This window comes from Procambarus clarkii, chromosome 9 (assembly GCF_040958095.1).
Source record: "Procambarus clarkii isolate CNS0578487 chromosome 9, FALCON_Pclarkii_2.0, whole genome shotgun sequence".
Taxonomy (NCBI): Eukaryota; Metazoa; Arthropoda; class Malacostraca; order Decapoda; family Cambaridae; genus Procambarus; species Procambarus clarkii.
The window spans coordinates 16,761,967-16,789,907 of NC_091158.1; the positions used below are offsets into that span (position 1 = coordinate 16,761,967).

General features: G+C 43.4%; 1 protein-coding gene across 1 annotated transcript in view; it reads right to left on the reverse strand.

The window, feature by feature from the left end:
• The window catches only part of LOC123766198 (mucin-17), a 127,422-nt gene that overhangs the window by 33,815 nt on the left and 65,666 nt on the right, over positions 1-27,941 (reverse strand). The window contains 4 exon segments of the mRNA XM_069321188.1: positions 2-2,400; positions 3,948-4,031; positions 5,548-5,652; positions 7,700-7,801. Of these exon segments, the coding sequence (XP_069177289.1) occupies positions 2-2,400; positions 3,948-4,031; positions 5,548-5,652; positions 7,700-7,801 (2,690 nt within the window).

Below are 27,941 nucleotides of genomic sequence, written 5' to 3' on the forward strand. Positions count from 1 at the left end.
AGGTGTAGTAGGTGAAGACGGAGATTGAGTCGGCAGGGTTTTCCTTCTCCGTTGGCTCAGGTGTCACGGCTGGCACTCCTCCTTTAGCTTCCTTACCGCTGTCGGTGTCAACGATCAGCTGCTGGCCGGGGCTCGAGGCCACGGAGCGTCCCAATGCATTGTCTACTATCTCCTCAACACCCTTTGTCAGATCCTTCTCTGTTGTGGAGCCATCGTACTCATAATCATACACATTGTTGAATTCAGTAGTCGCTTCTGATACGCCAGGACCCAATGCCGTGGCAGCACTTTGAACTGAAGGAGCAACTGGTACTGGTGTAGAAACATGTATTGATGGAGCAACTTGTACTGACGGAGTTGCCGAGCGAGAGACAAGGTAGAAAATGCTTGAAGTACTCTGTACTATCTGCGCATAATGGTTCTGAATGTATGTACCATATACATAGGTAGTGAGAAGCGTAGTCATTCCCTGCCTAACAATAGTTCCTCCAATTGACGATACGAGGCCAGTAGGGTATTGGTCGACTGTGTTGAATCTTAGAGTAGAGATAGTGGAAAAATCATTATCCAATGCATCATCGGAATTTCCCTCTTGGTTTTCTTTCAGTAATAATGTCCCTTCTGTTTGTGTGACCATCCGCGTTTCCATGTCTAGTTTGTGGTTAAATTCCTTTACCGGCGTACTAAGGGTAAGGCTCTCTGAAGGAGTTTCAGCGATGACGTCCGCTTCTTTCTGTCTGGAGGTGGCGAGACGTGGGGCTAGAGTGGTTGGCTCTGGTGCAGGTGACAGGGTTGGTTCTGGTGCAAGTGACAGGGTTGGCGCTGGTGCAAGTGGCAGGGTTGGCTCTGGTGCAGGTGGTAGGGTTGGCTCCGGTGCTGGTGGCAGGGTTGGGCTTGGTGTCACTTGGGAATGTTGTTCTTTGGTCTTCGACACCGGTGGTTTCACTACTTTATTAGGGGTTGCTGAGCGGGGTGTAAACACCACGATGGTGCCAGCGATGTTCGTGGTGAAGTCGGCGAAGCCTACATAGGTAACGGTGGGAAGGTCAGACTCTGCACCTCCACTACCAAGGTTGAATCTAGCCCGAATGTCGGTGACGGATTTTCCCTCACGCTGGTGCGACTCCTGATGTCCTTCACTCATACTCCTTTCTACCGATTTCTCCGTCTTTTTCAACATATTTTTGCTGAGTGCGACAACTTGCTCAAGAGGAACATTTGGTTGGCCAACGGTGTACGTGGGAAGGTTCACCTCCAGAGGTCGAGACGTCCGGAGGTCTGCGATGATATCCTGATTGGTGAGGCGGGCCTTGCGCGCCCGGAGGAGAGTCACGTCAATTTCATTATCACTATCACTCGTCTCATGAAGCATGTTGTCCATGCTGAGAACCGTAACCTCTTCTGGCTGCTTGACGAACTCCGGCTGGATGACCCGGGTGTGGGCGACAGGACGACCAATAGTGATAGTCATCATGCTGGTCTCGCCACTCTGGCTCTGAGTGCCTTCCATGTCAAAACCCTCAGACCCTTCGATGAACACTCCACCCATGATGCGGCCGTCAACCATTCCCTCTCCCATAAGCATGTCTGGAGCAGCTGTTGAGTCGATGTTCCGAGGTATGGATGGTACAATCATTTGCAAATCCTTCTCCATGTCCACTAAGATCTTGGACTGGTTCCCACCTTTCTTAAGAACAACCTCAGTATGGATCTGGGAAGCTGTAGCAGGTCCTGCAATCCCTGGATTCTGTGGTAAAGCTGTATTACCAAAGAAGAAGAGGTAGGTGCGGTGGTCCTTTGAGTAGGACCCAGTGAAGACATTGTAAGTGGTGGCCTGAGAAGGACCATCCTTGATGAACTGACCCTGTGTGCCCGTCAGCGTCACGACTTCGTCTGCTACGGGTCTGGAATTCGAGGAGCCATCGACCAGACTGACCTTTAGGTGAGCCTCCTGGCCTCCTGAGACTTCTGTGAAGGTTCCCTGGACAGGAATGCTGAAGGGAGCTGTGGGGGATTTGGAAAGATCAGAATGAACGTCCGTCACAGTCTCAATAAGCTTGGCGTTGGTCCCGTCAATGTTTGTGTGCAAAAAGCGTGTAGTGTAGATAGTTGTGGTATCGTCGACGACGCTCGTCCGCAACTCAGAGGACGTCGAATTATCTAGATGTCTGCTGTGGACGCGGGTTGGCAAAGCAAAGAACACCCGCGAGGAAGTTGTGGTCAGCGACGTGTAGTGTCCGTGTAAGCTGGTGCCGTATACCAATGTGGCGTACTCGGAGGTGGTGCCGTCATTGACGAAGGTACCCACTGTGGAGGTCAGCAGGCCAAGGGGACGGTCAGCCTCCACACGACCTGGGGACACCTCCGTCGCGACTGCGTCCCGCACTTCACTTCGCACTCCTTCTGCAGGTCGCCAGTCACCGTCAGTTTGATGAGGTTGGTAGCGGGTAAACGTGAGGGATGGGGTTGATGGATTGGTGAGGGTGTGAATAGTTGTTAGTGAACATGAGAGATGGTGGGTGGATGGGCATGCAGGGTGGGAGGTGAACGTGGGATGAATGATCGTAGGGGGTGGATGATGGCAAGTAGGTTGAAAATGGGTGAACGTGACAGAAATGGTAGGCGGAAATGGGCTGGAGATATCAAGTGGGTGACAAGACCAGCGACGGATGCACTGACGTGGATCCGCCGCACAAGGCTCATGACACAACATAGACCCCTCCCCCCAGAGTGCAAGTATCGTCACGGGCCGAGTTAGGCTCCGACCGTAACAGTGACAAAGTAATCAAAACCGGAGAATAATTAAAACGAAATAAAAACGTACAAAATGGAAATTCATAACACAAGCTGCCCTGGAGAGGTTTAACCCTTGAGTACGTGAGACCCCCTTGACAGGCGGAGCCAAATATGTCAATCACAATGACAGGATGAAATGATGGAATATGAAGATATCTGGAAATGACAGGGTGAGCGTGGGAAGGTTATCCACCACAACAAATCAATTCTAACCCATTTTAGTTAATCACTTTTAACTAATTAGTGAAATCTTGCCAGTATGAACTAGCCAGTTCTTAAGAGTGTGGAAGGAACAAACTCAGAGAAACATTGAAATATATTTTATTATGGTTAGAATTGGCTCTTTGTGGTGATAGTTTACATTTATAAATACAGTTAGTGTGCGAAGCATTGTGTAGTAGTCATCGTCTTTATAGTCACATTATGATGTCTTGTGGTCCGTCTTAATGTAAGTCATCAACACACACATGTCGTAAGCATATCTCATAAAATAACATATGATGGAAAATAACTATAATGGTTTTCTATGTTATCATGGGAAATGAAAATATAAAGTGGCAAAACAGATCTCACAAGAGGAGTGATTCACTAACAGGGAACCATCTTTGAAAATAATATATTTGACAGTAACTGTAAGTTCAGAAGGTCGTAATAATTTAAGGAGCAAGTTCGACTTACAAGATATGATATTCGTAGTTACAAAGTAATAATTATTCGAAGAAAATAAAAAGATAAAAGTTACCATCTTGTTTGCAACTATATTTAATGGACAGTTTTCTTTGATATAGTAAACTACGGTGAAAGAAAACTAGATAGATAGGTAGAACCATACTAATTTCAGGAATTATTAGACCAAGATTTTGATCACGATTATTAAAATGACGGGGCTGTAACGTTAAAGAGATCCATTGAAATATCTAAATATCATAAGCAAAAACAAATTATGAATAACTTATTATGAGAACATAAAACAGGTAAAAACAAAAATAAAACAAACAGTTCTTATCTTACAAGAGCAGAATGTAAACGAGATGTTAACAGAAGGTCCTTACGCAGGCCGGAGCCAATACGAAAGACAGAGCGTAGAGGAGAAGGGGGAAAAATAGAGAAGAAAAAGGAAGATGAGAGATAAGAAAACAGGATAATCTCACCAGCAGTGTGTCGACGACGTCTCCGAGGCTCCAAGGTTTGTATCACCTCTGACGGACAGATGTAGGTGCTCTTGTCGATGCTCACTGCACAAACAGACACATCAGAAGATTAATGCTAACTAATGGTGTTGGAAATAACAGTAGAAGAAACAGTGTTCTGCGCAACTTTGGAAAGCAGACAATGGCAGACTTCTTTCCTGATGAGGTAAAAACCTGTTTAACTTATACTTTATTCAAAAATAGAACAATATAGTAACTAATTTCATCATCTTAGTGTCCCACCTAGTGCTGCTAACTCACCTAATATTTTACTATTTAGAAATCTAACATCAATATAATTTTTGTCAACACTTTATACTGATACAGTAATTATGTGAATTCAAATTCTGTTATTATTCAGCAATCGTTATATTACAACGTGTATTCAAAATTTACAGTTTTATCTACTCTTAAATTTATTGCAAATTCTGTGTTTAGTCTTTAGGACCTGCCCCAAAGGCTATGCCTCTTAGTGGCTTTGCAAGAATGTTCTTCTTAATCATCAACAAATGAACAAATCCACAAGGGCCGTGACGAGGATTCGAACCTGCGTCCGGGAGCATCCCAGACACTGCCTTAACCACTGCCTGCCTGGGATGCTCCCGGACGCAGGTTCGAATTATCGTCACGGCCCTTGTGGATTTGTTCATTTGATGCATCACGTTAGTGTGATCTCTGTGTGTGATCAACAAATGAACTTTCACAACCCTTCATACCTGCAACAACCCGTGAATTGTTGTTGCATTCTATACAGTAACATAAAGTTCTGTGCTATTTGGACAAAGGCCTATGGGATTCTGCGCTATTTGGATACAGTCGTAGACTGAAATAATATGCATCACATAAAATGATATGCCTCTATTAAAATGCCCACAGCACTCCATAAGTCTATATCCAACATGTCCACTATACTTAAATTAATTTAGGGTATTTATTTAGGTAATTCAAGAATTAGCACTGATAAAAACCTAATGTTTCCTGTATTTTTTAAATGTCTAATAGTGCGCAGAACAGCAAATTTAGTAGTCATAGAAACAGCAATAGAAGTAGTAGTAGAAGTGAGTTTTAGAGGCAGAAGTAGTATCAGCAATAATAATAATAATGAGCTTGGTAGTAGCCCTAGAAGTATTGTAAATAATATTGAAAGCATTATTGATTATATAATATAATCCAGGAAAGATAAAATTATACAAAGCATCGCTGAATGCAATATTGATACAAAAATGTTACATATAACCATACATACAAAATGAAAACGCAACACTGCCATTACCTAATAAGTATTCGTTTTATACTGTACTTATTTCATAGAAATAACTAAACGTAACTTTTAATTAATTAATTAAAACGTTTGCAAGCAATGTAATTCACAGAGATAAAAACACCAAGATAATCATAAACTCTCACTAATAGATAAAGAGGAAAAAGGGGAGCTAATTAGAAGAGAGAATGAGTATGGGAAGTAAAAGATATTTAGAAGAAAGAGAAAATGAATAGGAAAAAAGGGAGGGATAATGAGAAGGCGAGAATGAGTAGGAGAAGAGAGCCACCATGTTCTTACGTTCGTCGGATCCTTCAGGACAGTCGAGGTTACCATCACCGACGAGCGAGGCGTCGATACACCGGGGAAAGCCACACAGACACTCGTGCTGCCAGTCACCGCAAGCTGTGGGGGGAGAGTCCAGGCTGGAGTTAGTTAAGTGAAGAGGTTCGGAGGTGGGATGCCCAGGCGTCGGGACTGGTGTAGGAGCACACTGTGTTAGTGCGTGATGTCAAGGAAAGGTGTATGTGTGTGTGTGTGTGTGTGTGTGTGTGTGTGTGTGTGTGTGTGTGTGTGTGTGTGTGTGTGTGTGTGTGTGTGTGTGTGTGTGTGTATGTGTGTGTGGTGACACGCCAATATGGAGTTTGTGTGCGGGGTAGAGTCTTGTATTGAATTATTGCCTTCGAATGTGGCGAAAAGATGGGAATGTGAAACGAGTATACAAACGGGACAGAGCCAGGAGTTGTCGAGAATAAGTTTGAGAGGAGAGGATGATTGTGCCACAGGAAGAGGAGGGGGGGGGGGAGCGAGTTTGAAATGATTAATGGTAGGGGATGGTGTCGTGGTGAGGAGGGAGGCAGCTGTGATGGTGTTACATTCAAAGATAAACATCTGAATCAAATATATATATCATATTAGAGAATGGGGAAATGCTCCCAAGACCATCGGCTTCTTATCCCCATTATAAACATCTAGCCGCCGGTCAACGTATGAATAGGGGAAACGGAGAGGTTATATATAAACTTTTGAGATAACTGCGTTTCGTGATTACGTGTGGACGTTCTAGATTAAGGGAATGCTACTGAGAACATCTTAGGTGACCACATCATCGTATATAAATCATACTGTAACTCAACACAAAGCAAGGGAGACATCTCCCGTCACGCAGGGTGCGTCGCACCTCCACAGATCTCCAGTATCAGCTCCTGATACTGGTAATGGCTCAAAAGGGCCACCACTTACGGGCTATTCATGCCCGTGCCACCTTTTGGGTGGCTTAATCTTCATCAATCAATCATCAACACAAAGGGAAAATAGTTCTCATTTCAGCCCTCACGGCGAGTGACAAGTACACGAAGTGTAATAATACACAACACAATAAATATTTATCGAAAAAACAAACCCTCTGAACGAATGTTTTAACTCGCTAGAGATCGGTCGCCGAGAGTGTCGTGTTTGCATTTTTAGATGTTGGTGCAAACTAGATGTTGTTTGCACGTTAGATGTTAGATGACAGATGCTAGATGTTTGCTAACTTGATACCGGTAGTTGGTAGCGTTGTGTTTACTGACTAGATACCGGTAGTTGGTAGCGACGTGTTTGCTAACTTGATACCGGTAGTTGGTAGCGTTGTGTTTACTAACTAGATACCGGTAGTTGGTAGCGACGTGTTTACTGACTAGATACCGGTAGTTGGTAGCGACGTGTTTACTAACTAGATACCGGTAGTTGGTAGCGACGTGTTTACTAACTAGATACCGGTAGTTGGTAGCGACGTGTTTGCTCTCTCTGCTGTTGTCCTCTTCGGTAAAAATAGCCAGACTGGTTTTCAAACAAGCCCGCCTGACTTTCTCTAGATATCTAGCGACGCTCCACGTCGGAGCGACGCTTTAGCTATCATTAAGTTTCTCTTTTTTGACGCGTGCATTAGTTTGTGCTCGAGTGTTGAGCTGCATTTCTAACTAATAATAATAATAATAATAATAATAATAATAATAATAATAATAATAATAATAACATTTACTTTCACAGGAAACACATAGACTGATAATACTGCATTGTACTAATACACTTCTAACCATGGGGACAAGTCTGAAGTGCGTTATAAATGAACACATAAAAACACACACATGGAAAAGCATTGAGATTGTGTTCTAAAGCTGCTAATCCCACAAAATCTTTGAGTAAATCTTAAAACTAACAATTGGGCATCTTAAATGTAAATATATAATTAAAGCACATCTGGTTTTTATGGATGAAGACTATGTACATTTTATGCTACTTGGTGTAAGAGGCATGACTACATTATTTTTCAAGTTTGTGGAAATCGTGCCTGTTATTGGCACACCATATTGATTTGGTCGAATTGTCTTACCTTCACCTGCCTCTCCATAGGCCTTGGGGATTGTCTTACCTACACCTGCCTCACCATAGGTCTTGGGGATTGTCTTACCTTCATCTGACTCGTCGTAACAGTCGGGGACGCCGTCCTGCAGAAGCTCGGGCGACACACAGGCCGACCTGTCCTCACACACGTACCAGCCATCAGGGCAGTCTGAGGGACGAGAGAGAGAAACCTGTGAGACGCAGTGTTTGGGCGGTTACATTCACGTTCATATTGTGACACGTCAATCGCGGGAAGATTAATTGGTCTCTGAGTATAGCTACATCTATAATCAGTTTCAAAAGTACATAGGATGACTGAGAGTTAGAATAGAGGATGACAAGAGCTGTAGCTCAGTTCTTAAATAATCTTAACTAGGTAAATGGGAACTTGGAAAGCTATATTTTATTCCCATCTGCTGTCCCAGAGTCCCAGTGTGTTAATGGAACTCTGAGACATTGGGGACTGAGAAAAAAAGATAGTGGTCCTAGTAATTTGCAATCCCCCAGCAAATAATAGAACATTTATAAATGAACTAAAGAGAGTACCAACAACAGCACACAGAATGAGAGTTAAATTACTGGTGCTGGGGGATCTGAATCACGGAGAGATCGATTGGGAATAGAAGAATCCCCTTGTGGGGGAAAAAACGCAATGAGTAAAATTTGTGGAAGTTATAAAAAGAAACATCTAAACAGAGAATATAATGAGTGGCACATGAGAAAGAGAAAAGAAATATGATTGGGAATTCTTAGGGGAGTTGACAGAGTGGAAAAAAAGAAGAAATGTTCTCAACAAATGTCAATATAAATGGAGGGCAAGGTCGAAGCTTGAGAAACAGATGCGTCACAGAGATGTTTCTTTACTGAAGAAATAGTGGAAGAAATGGAATAAACTAGAGGAGCAGGTTGTAGATGCGAACTGTAATTCATGATTTTAAAAGTTGGTATAATAGGGAAACAGGTCGGGATTCATTGCATCGGACAACCTGCAGTTAGAAAAGTTTTTTCCAAGCGTTAAAGTTCGGCCCTGCAGGCACAAATAAAGTGAAAACAGGCACACGCACGCACGCATTCACGCACGCACGCACGCACACAGACACACACACACACACACACACACACACACACACACACACACACACACACACACACACACACACACACACACACACACACACACACACACATTTTCAACACTGGTGGTACGCGAACAAGGGGGACACAGGTGGAAACTGAGTACCCAAATGAGCCACAGGGTCGTTAGAAAGAACTTTTTCAGTGTCAGAGTAGTTAACAGGTGGAATGCATTAGGCAGTGATGTGGTGGAGGCTGATTCCATACACAGTTTCAAATGTAGATATGATAGAGCCCAGTAGGCTCAGTAATCTGTTCACCAGTTGATTGATGGTTGAATGGCGGGACCAAAGAGCCAGAGCTCAGCCCCCGCAAGCACAAATAAGTGAGTACACACACACATAGAGACACAGACATACACAGTGAACTCACCCAGATAATCACGACAGAAAATGATTCGAAGAAAATTACCTCTCATAACTACATTCCCCTTCCCAGATCCCCCTCACACTGCCCCTTCCTTTTCTCCCCCCCCCCTCCCTCCAGTCTCCCATGCCATCTCTGGTTCCTCTCGTCTCCCTCTCTATCATAAAAAACAATAAGAAAAACAATTGTAACGTGGCTTCAAATTGTGTTCTTAAAGCTTCCTTTTGTCGTTTGTGGGAGAAAGATGGAGAGATGAAAGGAGACAAGATTAACAGAAGCAGAAAAAAAGGGAGATAAGAGGGTAGAGGGAGAGAGAGAGAGAGAGAGAGAGAGAGAGAGAGAGAGAGAGAGAGAGAGAGAGAGAGAGAGAGAGAGAGAGGAGAGAGAGAGAGAGAGAGAGAGAGAGAGAGAGAGAGAGAGAGAGAGAGGAGAGAGAGAGAGAGAGAGAGGTAAGAAGAGAGAAAGAGAGGGGGGAAGCGATCAGGATAGGGATATCAAAGTGCAGAGGGAGACATAGGAAGAGGTAACAGAAGAGAAAGAGAGACAGGGAGAGAGGGAGGGAGGGAGGGAGGGTGCAAGTGGGCGGCCTTCGAAAAGAACCAGCCCGCCCACTTGCTCACTCATCCACCAGTATCCGCCTGGATTCTATCCGTTATGAGCACAGCGCATTGTCCATCTCCACACCTAAACACTAATCTACACATCCACACACCCTCCCGCCAACCACTCAACCAACTTCCACCCACCACCCACGTACATATTCACCCATTATCTAAGCCATACTCTCTCTCTCTCTCTCTACTCAATTACTAACAACCCATTCCTACCCATCTGTTTAAACACTATCCATTCCACTTTACGTTTGGTCACTTTACACCACTAATTCCATCTCCCCTCCACCTACTTATCCACCACCCACTCCGCCCTCCACCGCCCACTTCACCCTCATTAGATAAAATTGTCTCTACAAAAAATTCCTTGTTGAACAGCGTCTATCGGAGTTTCGTGGCAAATTTCACCGTTTTTCACTCGCTATTAAACCCTCTTCTGAAATTCTCTCAGTGGACCCCGGAACTGACCGGGCGAGTTCCCCAATTCCATGAATTTTATCGTCGCGGATTCGTTAGAAGAATATTCTCGGATTGGCCACATTGGAAAAGGGAATATTTGGTGTGTGTAAAGGCTGGAATATTCTGTTATTCGATAATGATGGCTATTGTGCTGTGTTGAACTCCATTATGCTTTTGATAAGTGTTGATTTACTGCTGACGATTCTCCTCTAGCGTTTGATCCTCCTGGTCCTCTTTCTCCAGTTGCTCCTTCTCCTCCTCCTCTTTGCCCTGTTGCTTCTTTTCTTGTTTTCATCTCCCTATTTTTCCTCTTTCTCTTCATCTAGCTCCTACTAAACTCCAGCCCCCTCGTCCTCCTCTCCACCTGACCCCCTAACACACCTGCCTCGGCACATCCTAGACTCTGGAGTTTCAATGGGCAACTTTCTCCCTAGGACTGCCTGGGGTGCAAGCCTGGTGCCATACGGCCCTCCTGCGCCTGTCGTTGGACTGCAGGATCACCCTTGTGCGCCCTGGTATTCAGGCCATCTGCCGGCGTCTTAAGGATGTGGGGGTGAGCCGCCGCAGTGGGTGGGGATCGGTGGGGGTGGGTGTGGGGGGGGAGGTGTTTTGAGGAGGGGTAGGGGGAAGGGTTTAAGAGGATCTAAGTGTGTTTTGACAGCGGTGTCTGAGTTGTGTGTGTGTGTGTGTGTGTGTGTGTGTACTCACCTTATTGTGTTGGCGGGGATTGAGCTTTGGCTCTTTGGACCCGTCTCTCAACTATCAATCAACTGCTAAGACTCAGAACACGGTCAATCAACTGTGTGTGAGTGTGTGTGTATGTATTACTCGCATACAGATAGACAATTCAGACAAACATGTGATCGCACTACACGTTAAGAATGATTAACGTGTAATCATTTACACATTAACGATGACAGTGATGACGTAATACCAGTTCATTAATTAAGTGAATAACTCAATAAAGCTACCAAAAAGACTTTAAGCTGGATCAATCACCAGAACTAGAACCCTACCTGAACGATTACCACTATTACAACACCACGGCCGAATGAACTGGACTTGCCAAATACCGTAGGACGAAACATGGTATCTCATTTGACACCAGCTGATGGAGTTGATCTGACCAATATAAACTTTAGTAACATAATTATTCTCACACATATACAGACCTGTACTTGATGGAGAAAAAAAATCAGTAATTGCTGCCAATAATTATTAATGTCAATAATTAAATAATGCCCCAAAATGCTAATAATTTACTTAAATGTCATCCGCAAATATTCCAGCTTTCCCAGTTTATAAAACAGCCTATTACCAGTTCCTGCTTTTATTATGTACCTTTGCAACCTTTCCTCAGGATGGGTAGATGGTACCTCTGTAACCCTTCCACAAGATGGGTACATGGTACCTCCGTAACCCTTCCACAAGATGGGTACATGGTACCTTCGTAACCCTTCCACAAGATGGGTACATGGTACCTCCGTAACCCTTCCACAAGATGGGTACATGGTACCTCTGTAACCCTTCCACAAGATGGGTACATGGTACCCCCGTAACCCTTCCACAAGATGGGTACATGGTACCTCCGTAACCCTTCCACAAGATGGGTACATGGTACCTCCGTAACCCTTCCACAAGATGGGTACATGGTACCTCCGTAACCCTTCCACAAGATGGGTACATGGTACCTCCGTAACCCTTCCACAAGATGGGTACATGGTACCTCCGTAACCCTTCCACAAGATGTGTACATGGTACCCCCGTAACCCTTCCAATTCCTCCCACAAAATGGGTATATAGTATCAATGCCACGTCCTTCGAGTTGAAATGTAAACGTCTAATGATTCAGTACAGGTTCTCGGGAGACATAACTCACACCTACGCCTCTTGTACACCTGGTCTACTTTCTCTGGGAGAAAAGTCAATTAAAATACACTTTCACCGGTGTTTTGAGGGGTGGGTAGGGGTGGGTGGGGGTGGGGGGCGTAGGATGTTTGGGTTGTGTGGGTATGCGGTTGCTTGGTTTAATGTTTGGATGCTGTGAATTGTTATGTTTAGTTGTCTGCGGACGTGGTGGCAGGTGAGTATGCATGTGTGCTGGAGTGAATGTGATCAGTCTCCTGCCTAAGGTGCTAGGGAGGCTGTGGTCGCAGGCCAGCCGCCCATGACTGACTGCTAAGGAGTGACTGGCGGAGGACCGACTCTCTGCACCCCCTTCCGTGTGCTGGTAACGTCTCCATCGTCGCATCTCTACCCTGTGACGTCACCATTGCCACATCTCTCGCCTGTGACGTCACTATTGTCGTGTCTCTTATCTCTCGATTGTGACGTCACCATCGCCGCATCTATTCCTAGTGACGTCATCACCGCCGATCCCCACCAAGAATCATATATATATTTATATATCCATTTAAAACTCCACACCCCAGAAGGATTTGAACCCAGACAAGCCAGGAGCACTATGCACCATGGCGTACCTGGTTCCTTAACCACTCGACCACCGTGACTGTACAAAAGTCATTGGTAGCCGAGGCTATATCCCCAACGACCCGACAGCACTTGTCGGTAAGTTTGGACATGGTTGCAAAGAAATATATAGGGAGACAAGAGAGGGGAGAGAGAGAGAGAGAGAGAGAGAGAGAGAGAGAGAGAGAGAGAGAGAGAGAGAGAGAGAGAGAGAGAGAGAGAGAGAGAGAGAGAGAGAGACCACGTACACTTCCGGTAATACAATGAATCAAGCGTCAATATACAGGAGCGTCTACCCAGAGCATTTGGGAGAAACACCGCCCTCGTGCAGCGCTGTCAGTCCTCCACGTAAACAAACTCGCAGGCTAGGTGTGTGTGTTTATCTCCAGTTATGCTCCGATGGATGTCATCCTCATGATGTTCCTGCTCTACAGTGGTGGTAGTGGTAGTGGTAGTGGTGGTGGTAGTGGTGGTTGGTGTGGTGAGGGTGGTTGGTGTGGTGGTGGTGGTGATGGAGGAGGGCGAGGCCTGTGCCATGCTCGATGTAACAGAGTCGTGCATGATCACTGTTCGTAAACGACTCCTTTTATCCACACTTCTGCCTACGGGATCTAGTACCGGTGTTGGGGAGGGGGGATGTATTGGGCGGAAAGGGGGTTAATCTAGTGGGAAACAGTTATTCATTTAATCATTAATCATTAATTTACACACACTCTCAAACACACACACATGACCAGGGTGTGGCCTAACGCCTGAAAAGTCACTATTACACTGCCAACCTCTGGACGTAATTAACTTCAAATTACCGGTAAAATGTTATTTCCCGCGCAAGTGTTGCCATCACATTAGGCAAATTATTAAGGCAAATATTCCCACCATTAAATATTACCGCATATAGCTTATTCACAGCGGTTACTACGTAGAGGAGAATAATGTCCATGTATTATGCTCCCGGTTTAATCTTGGCCTCGAATTACCTAACTGTGGGAAAGACGATTTGTTTTCTGTTATGATCCCTATTGGCGGGAAATTGCTAGGTTGCGCATGCGCGTTAACGGTAGTTTGGGAGTGAAGGTTGTTCGTGGTTGTTAGTGGGTGATCGAAGAATTGTAGACTAGGGGGTCAGGTCGATTTGAGGTCGTCAGGTCGACACAAACACACACACATACACACACACATAGGGGAGCCTGGTGGCTGAATGGACAACATTCAGCACTCGTAATCCTGTGGAACGGGGTTCGATTCCCGGCGGAGACGGAAACAAATTGGCAGTTTCTTTCACCATGATGCACCTGTTCACCTAAAAGTAAATAGGTACCTGGGAGTTTGACGGCTGCTTCTTGAGGAATATTTTTGTGCGTGTGTCAGGGAGAAATAGATGTAGTAGATATTTTAGAGGAAAAATAGATTGGTTAGAAAGGCGGGGTCCAAGAGCTAGTAAGCTCGATTCTGCAGACACAAATAATAAATACACACAAACCCGTCATTGACCCTAAAAGCAGAGTTGCTTGGAACGGTGACCTGCCAACGGTGACCTCTGTGACCCTGCGCCATGACATTGTCACTGTAAAGTGCCTTGATGAGCCACCAATTGACCCTGCGAACACTCTAATTAGGGGACGAGGCGTTACATGGCGTATATACTGACATACATAGCTGGTACGCACAAACGCGTACATTCTGATACGCGTGTGTTTTCATTGCTTGAATACGTGGACGCAAGCGTGTATGGTATGAACATCCTATAGTGGGTATATACACACACAAATACGCTTGCATGGTTTGATCATATAAATATACACTATTATACAACGTGATTCAAAATATAAACGATAATGGATATATAGCTATATTATTTATAAATAATAATGTAATCTTGGTAGTGAAGACTAAGGCATTGCTTACGAGAGAGAGAGAGAGAGAGAGAGAGAGAGAGAGAGAGAGAGAGAGAGAGAGAGAGAGAGAGAGAGAGAGAGAGAGAGAGAGAGAGAGAGAGAGAGAGAGAAAGCAGGTGGTGGTGTTCCATTTCCAACAGCATACTAAGTTCAGTCTCCTTCCCCGCCACGTTCCTCCCTCAATGCTTACCTTCTTCCTACTTACTCCCTCACCTACCTACCGACCTACCTACTCGACCTACCTACCGTTTTCTATCAACTTACGCGCCTACCCACTTTTCTACGCATTTACCTACTTTTTCTTCGATCAACCTATCTACGTACCAACTCATACACGCTACACGCGCGCACACGCACGCGCACACACACACCCTCACACACACACACACACACACACACACACACACACACACACACACACACACACACACACACACACACACACACACACACACACACATAAACACACCAATGGCCCTGACCCCTCCTAGTGTGACCTGGCACTCTCGGGGTTATCCTGTTATCTTAACACATCCGCGGTGTTTTATGTTTACGACGTTCCAGGTGGGTTACCATCAGGTTATCGATGTGTTTTTTTAAGCAGGAGTAAATGCATTTAATAATTCTTTTTTTGGGTTCCCTGTAGAGTTATCGTGATTACCTGGAGCTTGTTTGGTCTCCCTGTGCAGTTATCCTAGATATCTCGAAGTTTGTTTGGTCTCCCAAGTAGAGTTATCCTGGTACCTTGATCTCGATATATTGGTCCTTCTTTGGAATTATTTTGATTCCTGAAGCGTATTTGGTCAGTTATTTTAATACCTGGAATCTGTTTGGTCTTTCTGTGGAGTTATTTGAATACCATTCAAACACGTGAATGTTTGAATGTGTTTCAAAGAGCCATTCAGCCATTCATTGAATGTGAAGATGTTAAATACTTTATATTTAACACAATCGACTTGAGAATGGTCCAGGACGGACCGAAACGTCGTCGTCCCTTCACTTTCTAGTGTGTGGTTTGGTTAACAAACTAAATGCTTTAGGCTCACTGGTTTGTTGGATAAAAATCCGTGCGGATTTGCCTCTGCATATTGAACCTCGTCCCAGTAACATTTTCCTACAAATGCTACTGACGCTATGTCATCTTCGCTCTTTTCCTCTCTAGTGTCAACGTCCCCTTAATCTCGATCCCTCGTGAATATGTTCTGCCAGCGTGGCGAGAAGACGTAGATAGGTTCGAGTAGCACTGTAGGGGGTGGCGAGGCAAGAGTGGTCAATGACTGCATGACATTGACCGTAGCACTAGTCGGATTCCGGTCTCTGCTCGGGCCCTGTCCTCGGTCCCACCTACGTACACAGTCTCAGACAGGTTGTGCCTCCGTTTTAAGCACCAAACTCCGGATTTGATCAAGTCATTTATTAGATTTAGTGTGCTGGTGAGGTTTTCTTATAGAAAAGGGCAGACTGACGTAAAAAGCGAATGTGCTAGTGGCACGTCGCAAGAAAGTAAGCACAGCTCATGGGGGTCATGAGCGGGTATGCATACCTCTAAGGGTTGTGTACAAAATAAAAAAATTTTTAGATGTATTAAATGGGGATTAAAATACCATATAGATCAGGTTATCTTGAGGTTATCTTGATTACCGTCCCCGCGGCCCGGTCCTCGACCAGGTCTCCTTTTTGTTACGCACCCCCAGGAAGCAGCCCGTAGCAGCTGTTTAACTCTCAGGTACCTATTTACTGCTAGGTGAACAGGGTAGATCAGGGTGAAAGAAATTCTGCCCATTTGTTTCCGCCTCCACCGGGGATCGAACCTGGAACCTTAGGACTACGAATCCCGAGCGCTTTCCATTCAGCTGTCAGGCCCCAAATGTCTAGGGAATAGGGATTTAACAACACATACATACACGCACATGAACCACATACGCCCACACACACACACACACACACACACACACACACACACACACACACACACACACACACACACACACACACACACACACACACACACCCACACACACACACACACACACACCCTTCAGGAACCTGTGTAAAGAATCATTCAGAATCTTGTACACCACATATGTAAAACCAATCCTGGAGTATGCGGCCCCAGCATGGAGCCCGTACCTTGTCAAGCACAAGACGAAGCTGGAAAAAGTACAAAGGTATGCCACTAGACTAGTGTTAGAACTAAGAGGCATGAGTTATGAGGAAAGGCTGCGGGAAATGCACCTTACGACACTGGAAGACAGAAGAGTAAAGGGAGACATGATCACTACCTACAAAATCCTCAGGGGGAATTAATAGGGTAGACAACGATAAACTATTCAACACTGGTGGGACGCGAACAAGGGGGCACAGGTGGAAACTGAGTACCCAAATGAGCCACAGAGACGTTAGAAAGAACTTTTTCAGTGTCAGAGTAGTTAACAGATTGAGTGCATTAGGCAGTGATGTGGTGGAGGCTGACGCCATATACAGTTTTAAATGCAGATATGATAGAGCCCAGTAGGCTCAGGAACCTGTACACCAGTTGATTGACAGTTGAGAGGCGGGACCAAAGAGCCAAAGCTCAACCCCCTGCAAGCACAAATAGGTGAGTGCACACACACACATAGTAAGTGTTGTGAGGGTCGTGGGTCACTACGTAGGTGTTCGGATTATCACGAGTTGCTACGCAGGTGTTCGGATTGTCGTGGGTGGCAGCGAAGGTGTTCGTGTTTAAAGTCGATCACGTCCTCGAGCGTTTTTATGTGGCCTTTGTAATGTGTTGTCGAGCCATACTGAGTATTTTGCCGACCTGCAGCCATCTGCGTCGTTGTGTAACCATGTGTATCGTCGTCCAGCTCTCTGTGTCGCAGTGAAGCCATCTGTGTCGTCGTGAAGCTGTGTCGTTGTGAAGCCGTTCAACCATCTGTGCCGTCGTCCAGCCATCTGTGTCGCCGTTCAACCATCTGTGCCGTCGTCCAGCCATCTGTGCAGTCGTCCAGCCATCTGTGTCGTCGCTCAACCATCTGTGTCGCCGCTCAACCATCTGTGTCGCCGCTCAACCATTTGTGTCGTCGTGAAACCCATGTGAGTCGCCATGAAGCCATGTGTCTTGTGGTCGAGACATTAGTGTCCCTCTGGCAGCGAGAAGAAAGTGCCTTCCCACGTCCTGAGGGCAATACGAGACCCGAGTTTCACCGGCAGTGGTGGGAACCTCGTCCGATTTCTATCTTCTGTCTTCTGTTTTATTATTTCACGTTTAAACCATTAAAACAACAAATACAATAACACCAAGCTCAACCAGCTGTGGATGCTCGCGTTTAGATTATAATTAGTTTTTTTTGTATTGCTGTTGAGTAATTATCAATAGCAAATCGGATGTAAATCAGAAAAAAGAGTCAGAGAGCTTGAGACTAATCCTCTTTTGTTTCATTTGACTTGAACATCTTTTAGGATTTGTGTGATTTTGTTTCCAGTTGTACGGAAACCCGCAATATTGACATACATCGCCATCAAGATCCCACGACGAAGCAAGCACTTATATATATACGGACATAAAGTTGACATTGTAACGTGTTACCAGCCCCGCTATGTCAGCTCTTCTTGTCCCGTACGACTTCAACTTCTGCCTAACGAAACGTTTGAAATCAATCACGTCAAAATACAAAGAAAAACATAACTCCAATGGTATCGCTGGCGCTTAATTACAAAGCAAAGACAAGAAATCAGATATTGGCTCACTGCGCCACACACAGTTAACAAAAACAATGTAGAAACCTGGAAAAACAAAACAATGCAGACACCTGCTCAACGATCGAGTCAGCGCAATGGCCTTGTCGCACTGGATATAACGTGGAACTCTCCACCCCACGGCCTGTGTAAGAACTATCAACACAGTAGAGTAGTCAACGTGACATATTTACCGCTCCGTGGGGTTCACCGCCTCCCCTGTGAACCATGAAGCGGGAAATATTTACCGGGCACCACAGTTTGTTTACCTTTGTAAAGAGTGATAAATATTCAGATAAAACGTGCCAAGAGATAACAATTGTAAAAGTATATGTATCTTTTATCTTTTGTTATTTCATTATTATCTTTATGAAAACCATTTAAACAACAATATAATAATAATAATAATAATAATAATAATAATAATAATAATAATAATAATAATAATAATAATAATAATAACATGATATATAATAAACAAATAATAGCAGCGTAAGTCAGGATTTTTGTCTGTCAAAAGAAGTGATGTCAGAAACTTCATGTTTTGGAAAGGCGGGGAAATTCTCTTTAGTAACGCTCTCACTTTCTCCCCGTGGCCGTAAACAGAATTTCCCCCGCAATATGCATCATTTGTGGCTACGAGGTTATAGACGGAGATGGAGCCAGGGGGGAGGGGGGAGGGGGAGAGGGTAGATTATAGACCAAGTCCCGGAGAGAAAAACACAGGGCGATTGTGATGTCAGAAAGGAATATGTAATCCAACATACTTAACCTTCTCCGACCCCTGTTGCCTCTGGACCTCCATCCAGCCACAGCGTCAACGGACTCTGGTCATCCACCTCCCCAACCCCTCCCCAACCCCTCCCCATCCTTCACCAAGCACAAACACTCTCACCACTCCTCTCCCCTGTCCTTCGCCAAGCACCACAACCCTCCACCCATCCCCCACCACTCCCCTTCTTTACCAAGCACCAACCCCCATCCACCCGCTCCCACCATCATCAAGCGCCAACCCTGTCCATTCCTCCACAGTTCAATCCCCCCTTCTCTGTCTCCATCATCCTCATGGCAAATCCTCCAGAGAGAAGGGTATCTGGGAGGTGAGGGTTGTTGTCATGCGTCATGAGGCAACTCGCCATGAGGCAACCACGTGCGGGTACACAGCTCTACATGGCACCATTCGGGCCAACGCACTTGGGTGAAACCATTCAGCACAGCCGTGAAACTTGGTGTTGAAATGCCGGCCGGCTGCATGAGTCAATTTTCAGGGACTAAACTGGACTGGTGTTGAAGAGGGCGTTTATTGGTGGGTTAATGTGTACATATGGGAGACGTAGGGATGATAATATATGTGAAATTATGATGGTAATGAATTAACGTGGTCGTTAGTAGTAAAGTTATATATACAAACAATAATAATTAGAATGATAGAAATAATTAAAAATATAAATAACGCAAATATGGGAAAAGTCTCAAGACACGTCGACGTCAGTCACGTTCACGCTTTCTCTAAATACACACACACACACACACACACACACACACACACACACACACACACACACACACACACACACACACACACACACACGCACACACACACACACACACACACACACAGGGGGAATGATGTCACTGGTGTAAAGAAAAGCGTCGGAAATTAAGAGAATAATGAAGATCCTGGTCTTCACACGCCCACACCACCTCACATACACGCCATCGCACGCCCACACCACCTCACCCCCACATCTCTGCCCCGCCCACCCCTCGCCCCGACATCATATCTCCCACGCATATCAGGATTCCGGTGACCCCAGAGTCTTTTAACAAAACTATACAACATCTGTATTCGGATCGCTGTCACGGCAATCAACACCTATTTAATCATTAACATATATATATATATATTTATCCAATAAGAATATATATTCTATTTACGATATCTGGCAACCATATAAGATCCTTTCGGACAGAGAGAGAGAGAGAGAGAGAGAGAGAGAGAGAGAGAGAGAGAGAGAGAGAGAGAGAGAGAGAGATTTGGATTTGTACTTGAAATGCATCGAAGTCTCTTGATTATTTTTATACAGTGTAAACATTATTATTACAGCGATATTATTGAAACTCATATAATTAAAAATGCATCATTATTATCGCAATAATTGTTATTATTATTGAAATTATTATAATAATATAAATTATTATTATTGACTCTATAATAATTTATTTATTTATTATTATAATTATTAACTGTAACCGATAGAACTGCCTACCCGCCGAAGACCTCAATTCCGTAACACTGCTGAATTGTAAAATCCTCCTTGATAAAATCATCTGGACAAATGTGGAGACCTTTGATAAGTCGCCGGATTCTTGTCCTCGCCGAAGCCAGTTAGAGAGATAGTGGCTCTCAGGTAAATTCAGGCAAATAATAATGTTTATTCGAAAAATAATCGAAGAGATTTCAATGCATCTGAAGCTCCAATCCAATGTTTACTTATTGCAAGCTGTTAATTTGTTTGTACTATATCTGTAGCTATGCGGGGAGTCTTGCTATTTAGTAAACACTATTTTATGCTTTTTACCATTCATAAACAAGATCTTTGAACTATTTAAAGGTCTGTATGTTTTGGGTGCCATCACAAGTTTCAGAAATGTTCGTAGTTTAGATTAAATGATCGATGAAATCACTTCTGTTCGTACAAAGGAAACAGGTGTTCGGTTGTCACATGTTCAAACCTCTTGTTTGGTGTATTATTCTTGAGGGAGGAGTTGACGAGGAAGCTAAGTGTTGGGTGTGCATTCTGTGGACTTTGTTGAAGACACACAGACTAGTCACATCTCTCTCCTGTGTTGGAGAGTGTGGAGGTTCGTCAATGAGTCGGATTTGTTGAATTTACTTCTCACTAGATTCCTCTGTCTTGAATTGCTATTTCGAATCATTATTGGTATAATTATTATTAACAATGTAATGCTTATATTACCATTATTAATCTCTCAATAATTACTGCTGTTCTTATTACGCCACTGTATAAAGGCGTTAAATATATTTGTATATTAAATACCAGCGTTAGCGTTTCAGCTACTAACCACACAATGTTAAACATTTACATTATCAAACATTATCAATTTTCCTGCAATATTCCATAGCTTACGGAAATTCCTTTAAAATTATGAGTAGCAAAAGAGAATTTATTTTTTTAATTAGAACTCATCCTTGTGAATTATTGCTGGGAGTACTAAGTTCAAATATTGAATATCTACACTGTCCCACATTATTAACTTGTGTACTTTAGTTACAAAGCGCAAATTATTAAGTTATAAATGATTAAAAAAAATGCCTTTAGATCGTTTACAATACATGATACCTGGAGGTGTGTTTGATGCCCTTGTGGGTTGTCTTACCTGTAAAGAAAACAATATATTAGTTATTTTGTAATTGTATTGTTCACATTCCCCACGCATGCAGGGGAATGCGTGTGCGTGTGTGTGTGTGTGTGTGTGTGTGTGTGTGTGTGTGTGTGTGTGTGTGTGTGTGTGTGTGTGTGTGTGTGTGTATGTTTCTGTGTTGATGGTTATATATACAAACACATATGCATACATAATGGATATATATATATATATATATATATATATATATATATATATATATATATATATATATATATATATATATATATATATATATATATATATATATATATATATGCCTACATATATACAAATATACATGCATTAACACATCCAAACATATGTGACAACAAATAATTCATAATCAAAGAACAGGATCCAAATATTAATATGACACGCAGCTCAGCTCACACACACACAAAAAAAAAAACATTAATTACCAGATAGAGAGAATGTCAAAGACCATATCAACCACATAATTGGACTCAAGACAAACCTCGAGTGTCCAATAGGTCAAACGAGCCTCTGAGGAGGCGAGAACGCAGAGGTCAAGTCAGCTTTGAGCTTGGCCGGAAACACCAGAGGTCAAATATCCCTCAGAGACCTTTGCCATTAAGGTGTTTTAAAATATGCACAAAAAAACCAGTTTGTTGTCCGCCCAACTCTTCAGATTCTTGCATATGTATTAACAATTATAATTATGTATAAAAAATTCTGTAACATATTTGGGTTTTGGGGTTTAAAATTGGCATTTTTGGTTTAAGATTTGGCAATAGCGCATTGAGCAGGAGTCAAGGTGACTTTACCTGCTGAAGCTTGAGGGGTTAATATAAGTGTATACAGTCTGGCTGGTCACCGCCTCTCCTGCTTCACCCTGTAGCATGTCAGATAAGAGATAACGACACCTAATACCTTTTTCATCCTAATACCTATTACCTATATCCTCCTAATACCTATTACTTACATCCTCTTAACTCCCTATATCCTTATGTCTATCGCCTAATACCTTTGGTATATATATAATTCCTATCGCAAAATATCCATCAACTATATCTGGTAGTTAAACCTCTACAATTTTATCAACTTCAATCTCTACTTCTGGTACTGCTTCTACTACTTAATATTCTACAGCACTCCTTATGGTTCAATATCGCAAGACTAAGCTCTATATAGAGTGAATACAACCTCTTAATATACAAAAATTTCAGTCTCTATTGTAGTGTAGCTGGTTCTTGTAACCGAGGTAGTAGTGCCTACATCCACCTAAGTCACCCACCAATTCTTGCCCCACCACCACCACCACCACCACAACCACCACCACCACCACAACCATCAACACCATCATCACCATCAATGCCCAGTCACCCCACACTGCCACTACCACTATCATTCCAAACCACCATCACTACCATCACCAATACTACCAGTACAACTAATAATTTCACTAACCACCACATCCTCCACATTCCTACACCCCCGCCACCACCACCCCGCATCACCATCCCCGCCACTACCACTACCACCACTACCACTACTACCACCACCACCACCACTACCACTTCAGTCCCCTTCACTCAAGCTCATAATTACTCTTGTGTGTGTGTGTGTGTTTGTGTGTGTGTGTGTGTGTGTGTGTGTGTGTGTGTGTGTATGTGTGTGTGTGTGTGTGTGTGTGTGTGTGTGTGTGTGTGTGTGTGTGTGTGTGTGTGTGGTATATCCTGTAATTTAACTCCCGCTGCACAAGGCCTAATTCCTTTCAAAGGGAAGAGAGGGATAACAGGTGCAGGATAACTGTAATAGTGTTAGGGGGGGGGGGACCAGAGGGATAACTCAAGCAGGATAACTATGATTGTGTTAAGGAAACAAAGAGATAACAGAATTAGTATAACTGTTATATTGAGAGAGGAACAGATGGATAACATGAGCAAGATAACTGTTATAGCGTAAGGATAACAGAGGAATAACACAATCAACACAACTGTCACAGTATGTCATAGTATGAGAAGGAGCATAAGATAACAATACCAAAATAACTGATTCAGTGTGAGGGGGGGGGAGAAAGGCGAGAGATAACGCGACCAGGATAACTGTTATACTAGGTGGAAGGGGGTGAATAAAGGATGACAACAGGACAAAAGATAACTGCCCAAAAGGTCGTAAAATTATAAACAGTTACCTGATGATAATTTTGTAAATAAGGCTCCCAGACTCACCTGGGTGACCTTGACGAGCCTGTAGCTAGCTGCCTCTCTGAGAGCAACCAACATCTCTGTGTCAACCTGTGACGTACATCTGTGTAAAACCCGGCTGTGGTGTACATTTCTTGTGTGTAAACCCCCGTAGTGTACAGCTATCTCCCCTTCCCCCGCACCACACAGCTAGTGAAGCTTTGCGACCCCTTAAATGTCTCACTAGTGACCTAATTAACTATAGTGTCTGGCACTTGTGTTACGCGGCTGCCATTCAAAAAGCTGCAAGAAATTCGAGTTTCCAATTATAATCTTTAGTATTTTGATTATAATGACTTTTATATAATCTCACACAGAGTTTTAACACGAATTATCTCAATGTGACCTTAATATCTTAAGCAGAACTAGCTGTAAATAAATCATCAGGGTTCAGGGAAGACAAAATACCCAATAGACTGAGTGACTGTGTGGGATAGACGCAATAGACCAGCTAAGTGACTGTCGGGGATAGACGCAATAGACCAGCTAAGTGACTGTCGGGGATAGACGCAATAGACCAGCTAAGTGACTGTCGGGGATAGACGCAATAGACCAGCTAAGTGACTGTCGGGGATAGACGCAATAGACCAGCTAAGTGACTGTCGGGGGTAGACACAATAGACCAGCTAAGTGACTGTCGGGGATAGACGCAATAGACCAGCTAAGTGACTGTCGGGGATAGACGCAATAGACCAGCTAAGTGACTGTCGGGGATAGACGCAATAGACCAGTTAAGTGACTGTCGGGGATAGACGCAATAGACCAGCTAAGTGACTGTCGGGGATAGACGCAATAGACCAGCTAAGTGACTGTCGGGGATAGACGCAATAGACCGGGAGTGGCAAGTGGAGTCCGTGGGCCACGCCCTTTTGACCTATAAGAGGCGAGCGTGTCCAGTTAATCCTGTGTCCTTGAGTGAGCGTCTGTCTCACCATCACCAGTGTGTGTGTGTGTGTGTGTGTGTGTGTGTGTGTGTGTGTGTGTGTGTGTGTGTGTGTTATACGGATGACGTCACCAGCAGGCGTAAGCAGCTCACTTGCAAGAAATAAAGGGAATAATGTTCATAAGTCAACCCATTGACGGGTCTGGAGTCACCCCATTGACGGGTCTGGAGTCAACCCATTGACGGGTCTGGAGTCACCCCATTGACGGGTCTGGAGTCACCCCATTGACGGGTCTGGAGTCACCCCATTGATGGGTCTGGAGTCACCCCATTGACGGGTCTGGAGTCACCCCATTGACGGGTCTGGAGTCACCCCATTGACGGGTCTGGAGTCACCCCATTGACGGGTCTGGAGTCAACCCATTGACGGGTCTGGAGACCCATTGACGGGTCTGGAGTCAACCGATTGATGGGTCTGTAGTCAATCCATTCATGACATATTTATTTTATATAACTGGGCTTCTGTGCACTAGTTGAAGTCTCACGACAAGTTGTTAGATACATGCTCCTGAAACCCACCTTCTACTCTGTAACTTCTCATCTACTCTTGAATCTCTCATCTACTCTGGAACCTTTCATCTACTAAGGAACCTCCCTTCTATTCTGAAACCTGCCTTCTACTTTGAAACCTGCAATCTACTCTAGAAACTTCCATTTACTCTGGAAACTACCTTCTTTTCCGGAAACTATCTTAGAATCTGGACTCTATCATCTACTCTGGAAACTATCCTCTACTCAAGAAACTACCTTCTACTCTGGTACCTGCCTTCTACTTTGGTATCTACCATCTACTACGAAAACTACTGTCTACTCTGGAAACAAGCATTGGCTTCAATAATAAGTTGTTGTTGTTGTTGTTGTTTTAGATTCAGCTACTGGGAACAAAAATGTTCCAAGTAGCACGGGCTATGGTGAGCCCTTAGTGGCCTTACCTGGCACAGGAGCGGGGCTGTGTCCAATAATATGTTTCCATTCTAGTAACAAGCGTGTACTCTAATAGCAAACTTAAGCTTGTACTCTTATCAAGTGACTGCCTCTACAGGAACTTTGAAGCTGTGGCTTTCAGAGCCAGGAGTTGTCAAACATTTACACATCACCTTACGAAACCTGTGCATCTTTTAAAAATCATGGCGGGGTTAATTTATATTTATTAAAGAGTATACGGGTTTTGAAATTTCACAACTCAAGTTTATCATTGTTATAAACAATCTCGGAATGCCCCGAGCTCATAATGTGTTTAAGAAAGGCAAAATCAAAAACAAAAGAAAGCCGTCATGATCGACGAAAGATGTACAGGTTTTGTAAGTAAACATATAAATGGAGAACTGTGTTGATGAAGAGCCATGGTGGAAGGTGAATCAATTATATAAAACACATGATAATTAACATAGAAGAGGAAGGAAAGGAAAAAAAGGTTGAAAGAGAAGGGGGAAGGGGGAGATGTGGGGGGGGGGGGATGGGGAAAAGGTCGATAAAAGTCTTTCAAACTACATAATATAATGTGATTTTTTTATCCAAACAAAGTAGCTGATCTGATAGTCTGATTCAGCATTTGACGTCAAGTAAGTTTCTTCCGGTTTGTATCATGATATAATTCATGATGCTGCAATAAATATATGAATGATTATATATATATATATATATATATATATATATATATATATATATATATATATATATATATATATATATATATATATATATATATATATATATATATATCCCTCTGGCCTCTCGAGGAGTCGAGGCACCTGGATGATGATGATGTAAGATGTCAGATATACAGTATATTAATAATAGTCTTTACTCCGACGCAATTCTTGAAATACACCCACGACTCTCCCAGAACTGGAGCACCCTCTGGCACGCTCTGGCACGCGTCACGTGACCTGACCTGACGGGCGTGGCCCCCCAGTCGTGTGACCTGACCTAGAGGGAAGGGGGTCACTGCTCGTGTGATCTGACCTGGGCACTAACCACATGACTAAACACATGACAGCCAAAACCTTCCATTTCCTACACAAAAAATACACAAAAAAAAATTTCTTCCATAACAGAAGAGGGGTTCAGACCTCCCTTCTCCCCTGGCTTACATCACACAGTAGAACGGAGCCATTACCGCAATCACAGTTATATCAGGATCACACAGTAGTACGGAGCCATTACGCCAGTCACAGTTACACGTGGGTCACACAGTAATACGGAGTCATTACCCCGGCTGCATTTACACTCCACAGAGATCAACACAACTAGCTAGCAACAAGCCATCAAACCTGACACCATTCCGTTAATTCTACCGAAAATCCTTTATTTTATGTTCGTTTGCTCTTATATGTGTGGGTACGTGGGCAAACGACTTCTGACTCCTATTGTCAAGCTTAAAACTCGTTAATGCCATACAGAGATACCCAGGAAGATAGATAAAAAATATATAATAATTAGTTTGGTCTCAAATTAACTGGTTGGGTTATTATATAAGATTATAAGGTCACTGTCATATGCACTAAAAAGCTAAGTTTACTTTCACATTGACTGGAATATAATTACCATTTGTCAGTGTGAGTGCAGTGATAGTATATTAATATGCGTGTCTGTGGATCTGTGCAACTAGTTGGTATGCCCATTTAGCAGTATGCTAGTCTGTGTGTCTATTATTACGTGAGGCTGTTTGTTGGTCTGGGATTCTATAACTCTATTAGTCTAGTCTGTTAATTTGTCCATCTGTTAGTTTCTCAGTCTGCGAGTCTGCGATATCTCTGGCGCTTGAACGGAAACTCTGATGTGCAGAAAAATTATGCCATTGCTCTGCCTTAACTTATGGCACATCTGGGGAAAAATACAAAAACAGTTACCTGCTGAACCAGTCACATATTTTCTATATTTCTATATTTCTTATTTACGGTTTTATAGCAACTGCTGATATATATATATATATATATATATATATATATATATATATATATATATATATATATATATATATATATATATATATATATATATATATATATATATGCCAGGCCGTTTTGAGAAATTGAGAATTTGCTAGGTCAATGGGGAGCATAAGAGGAGTATT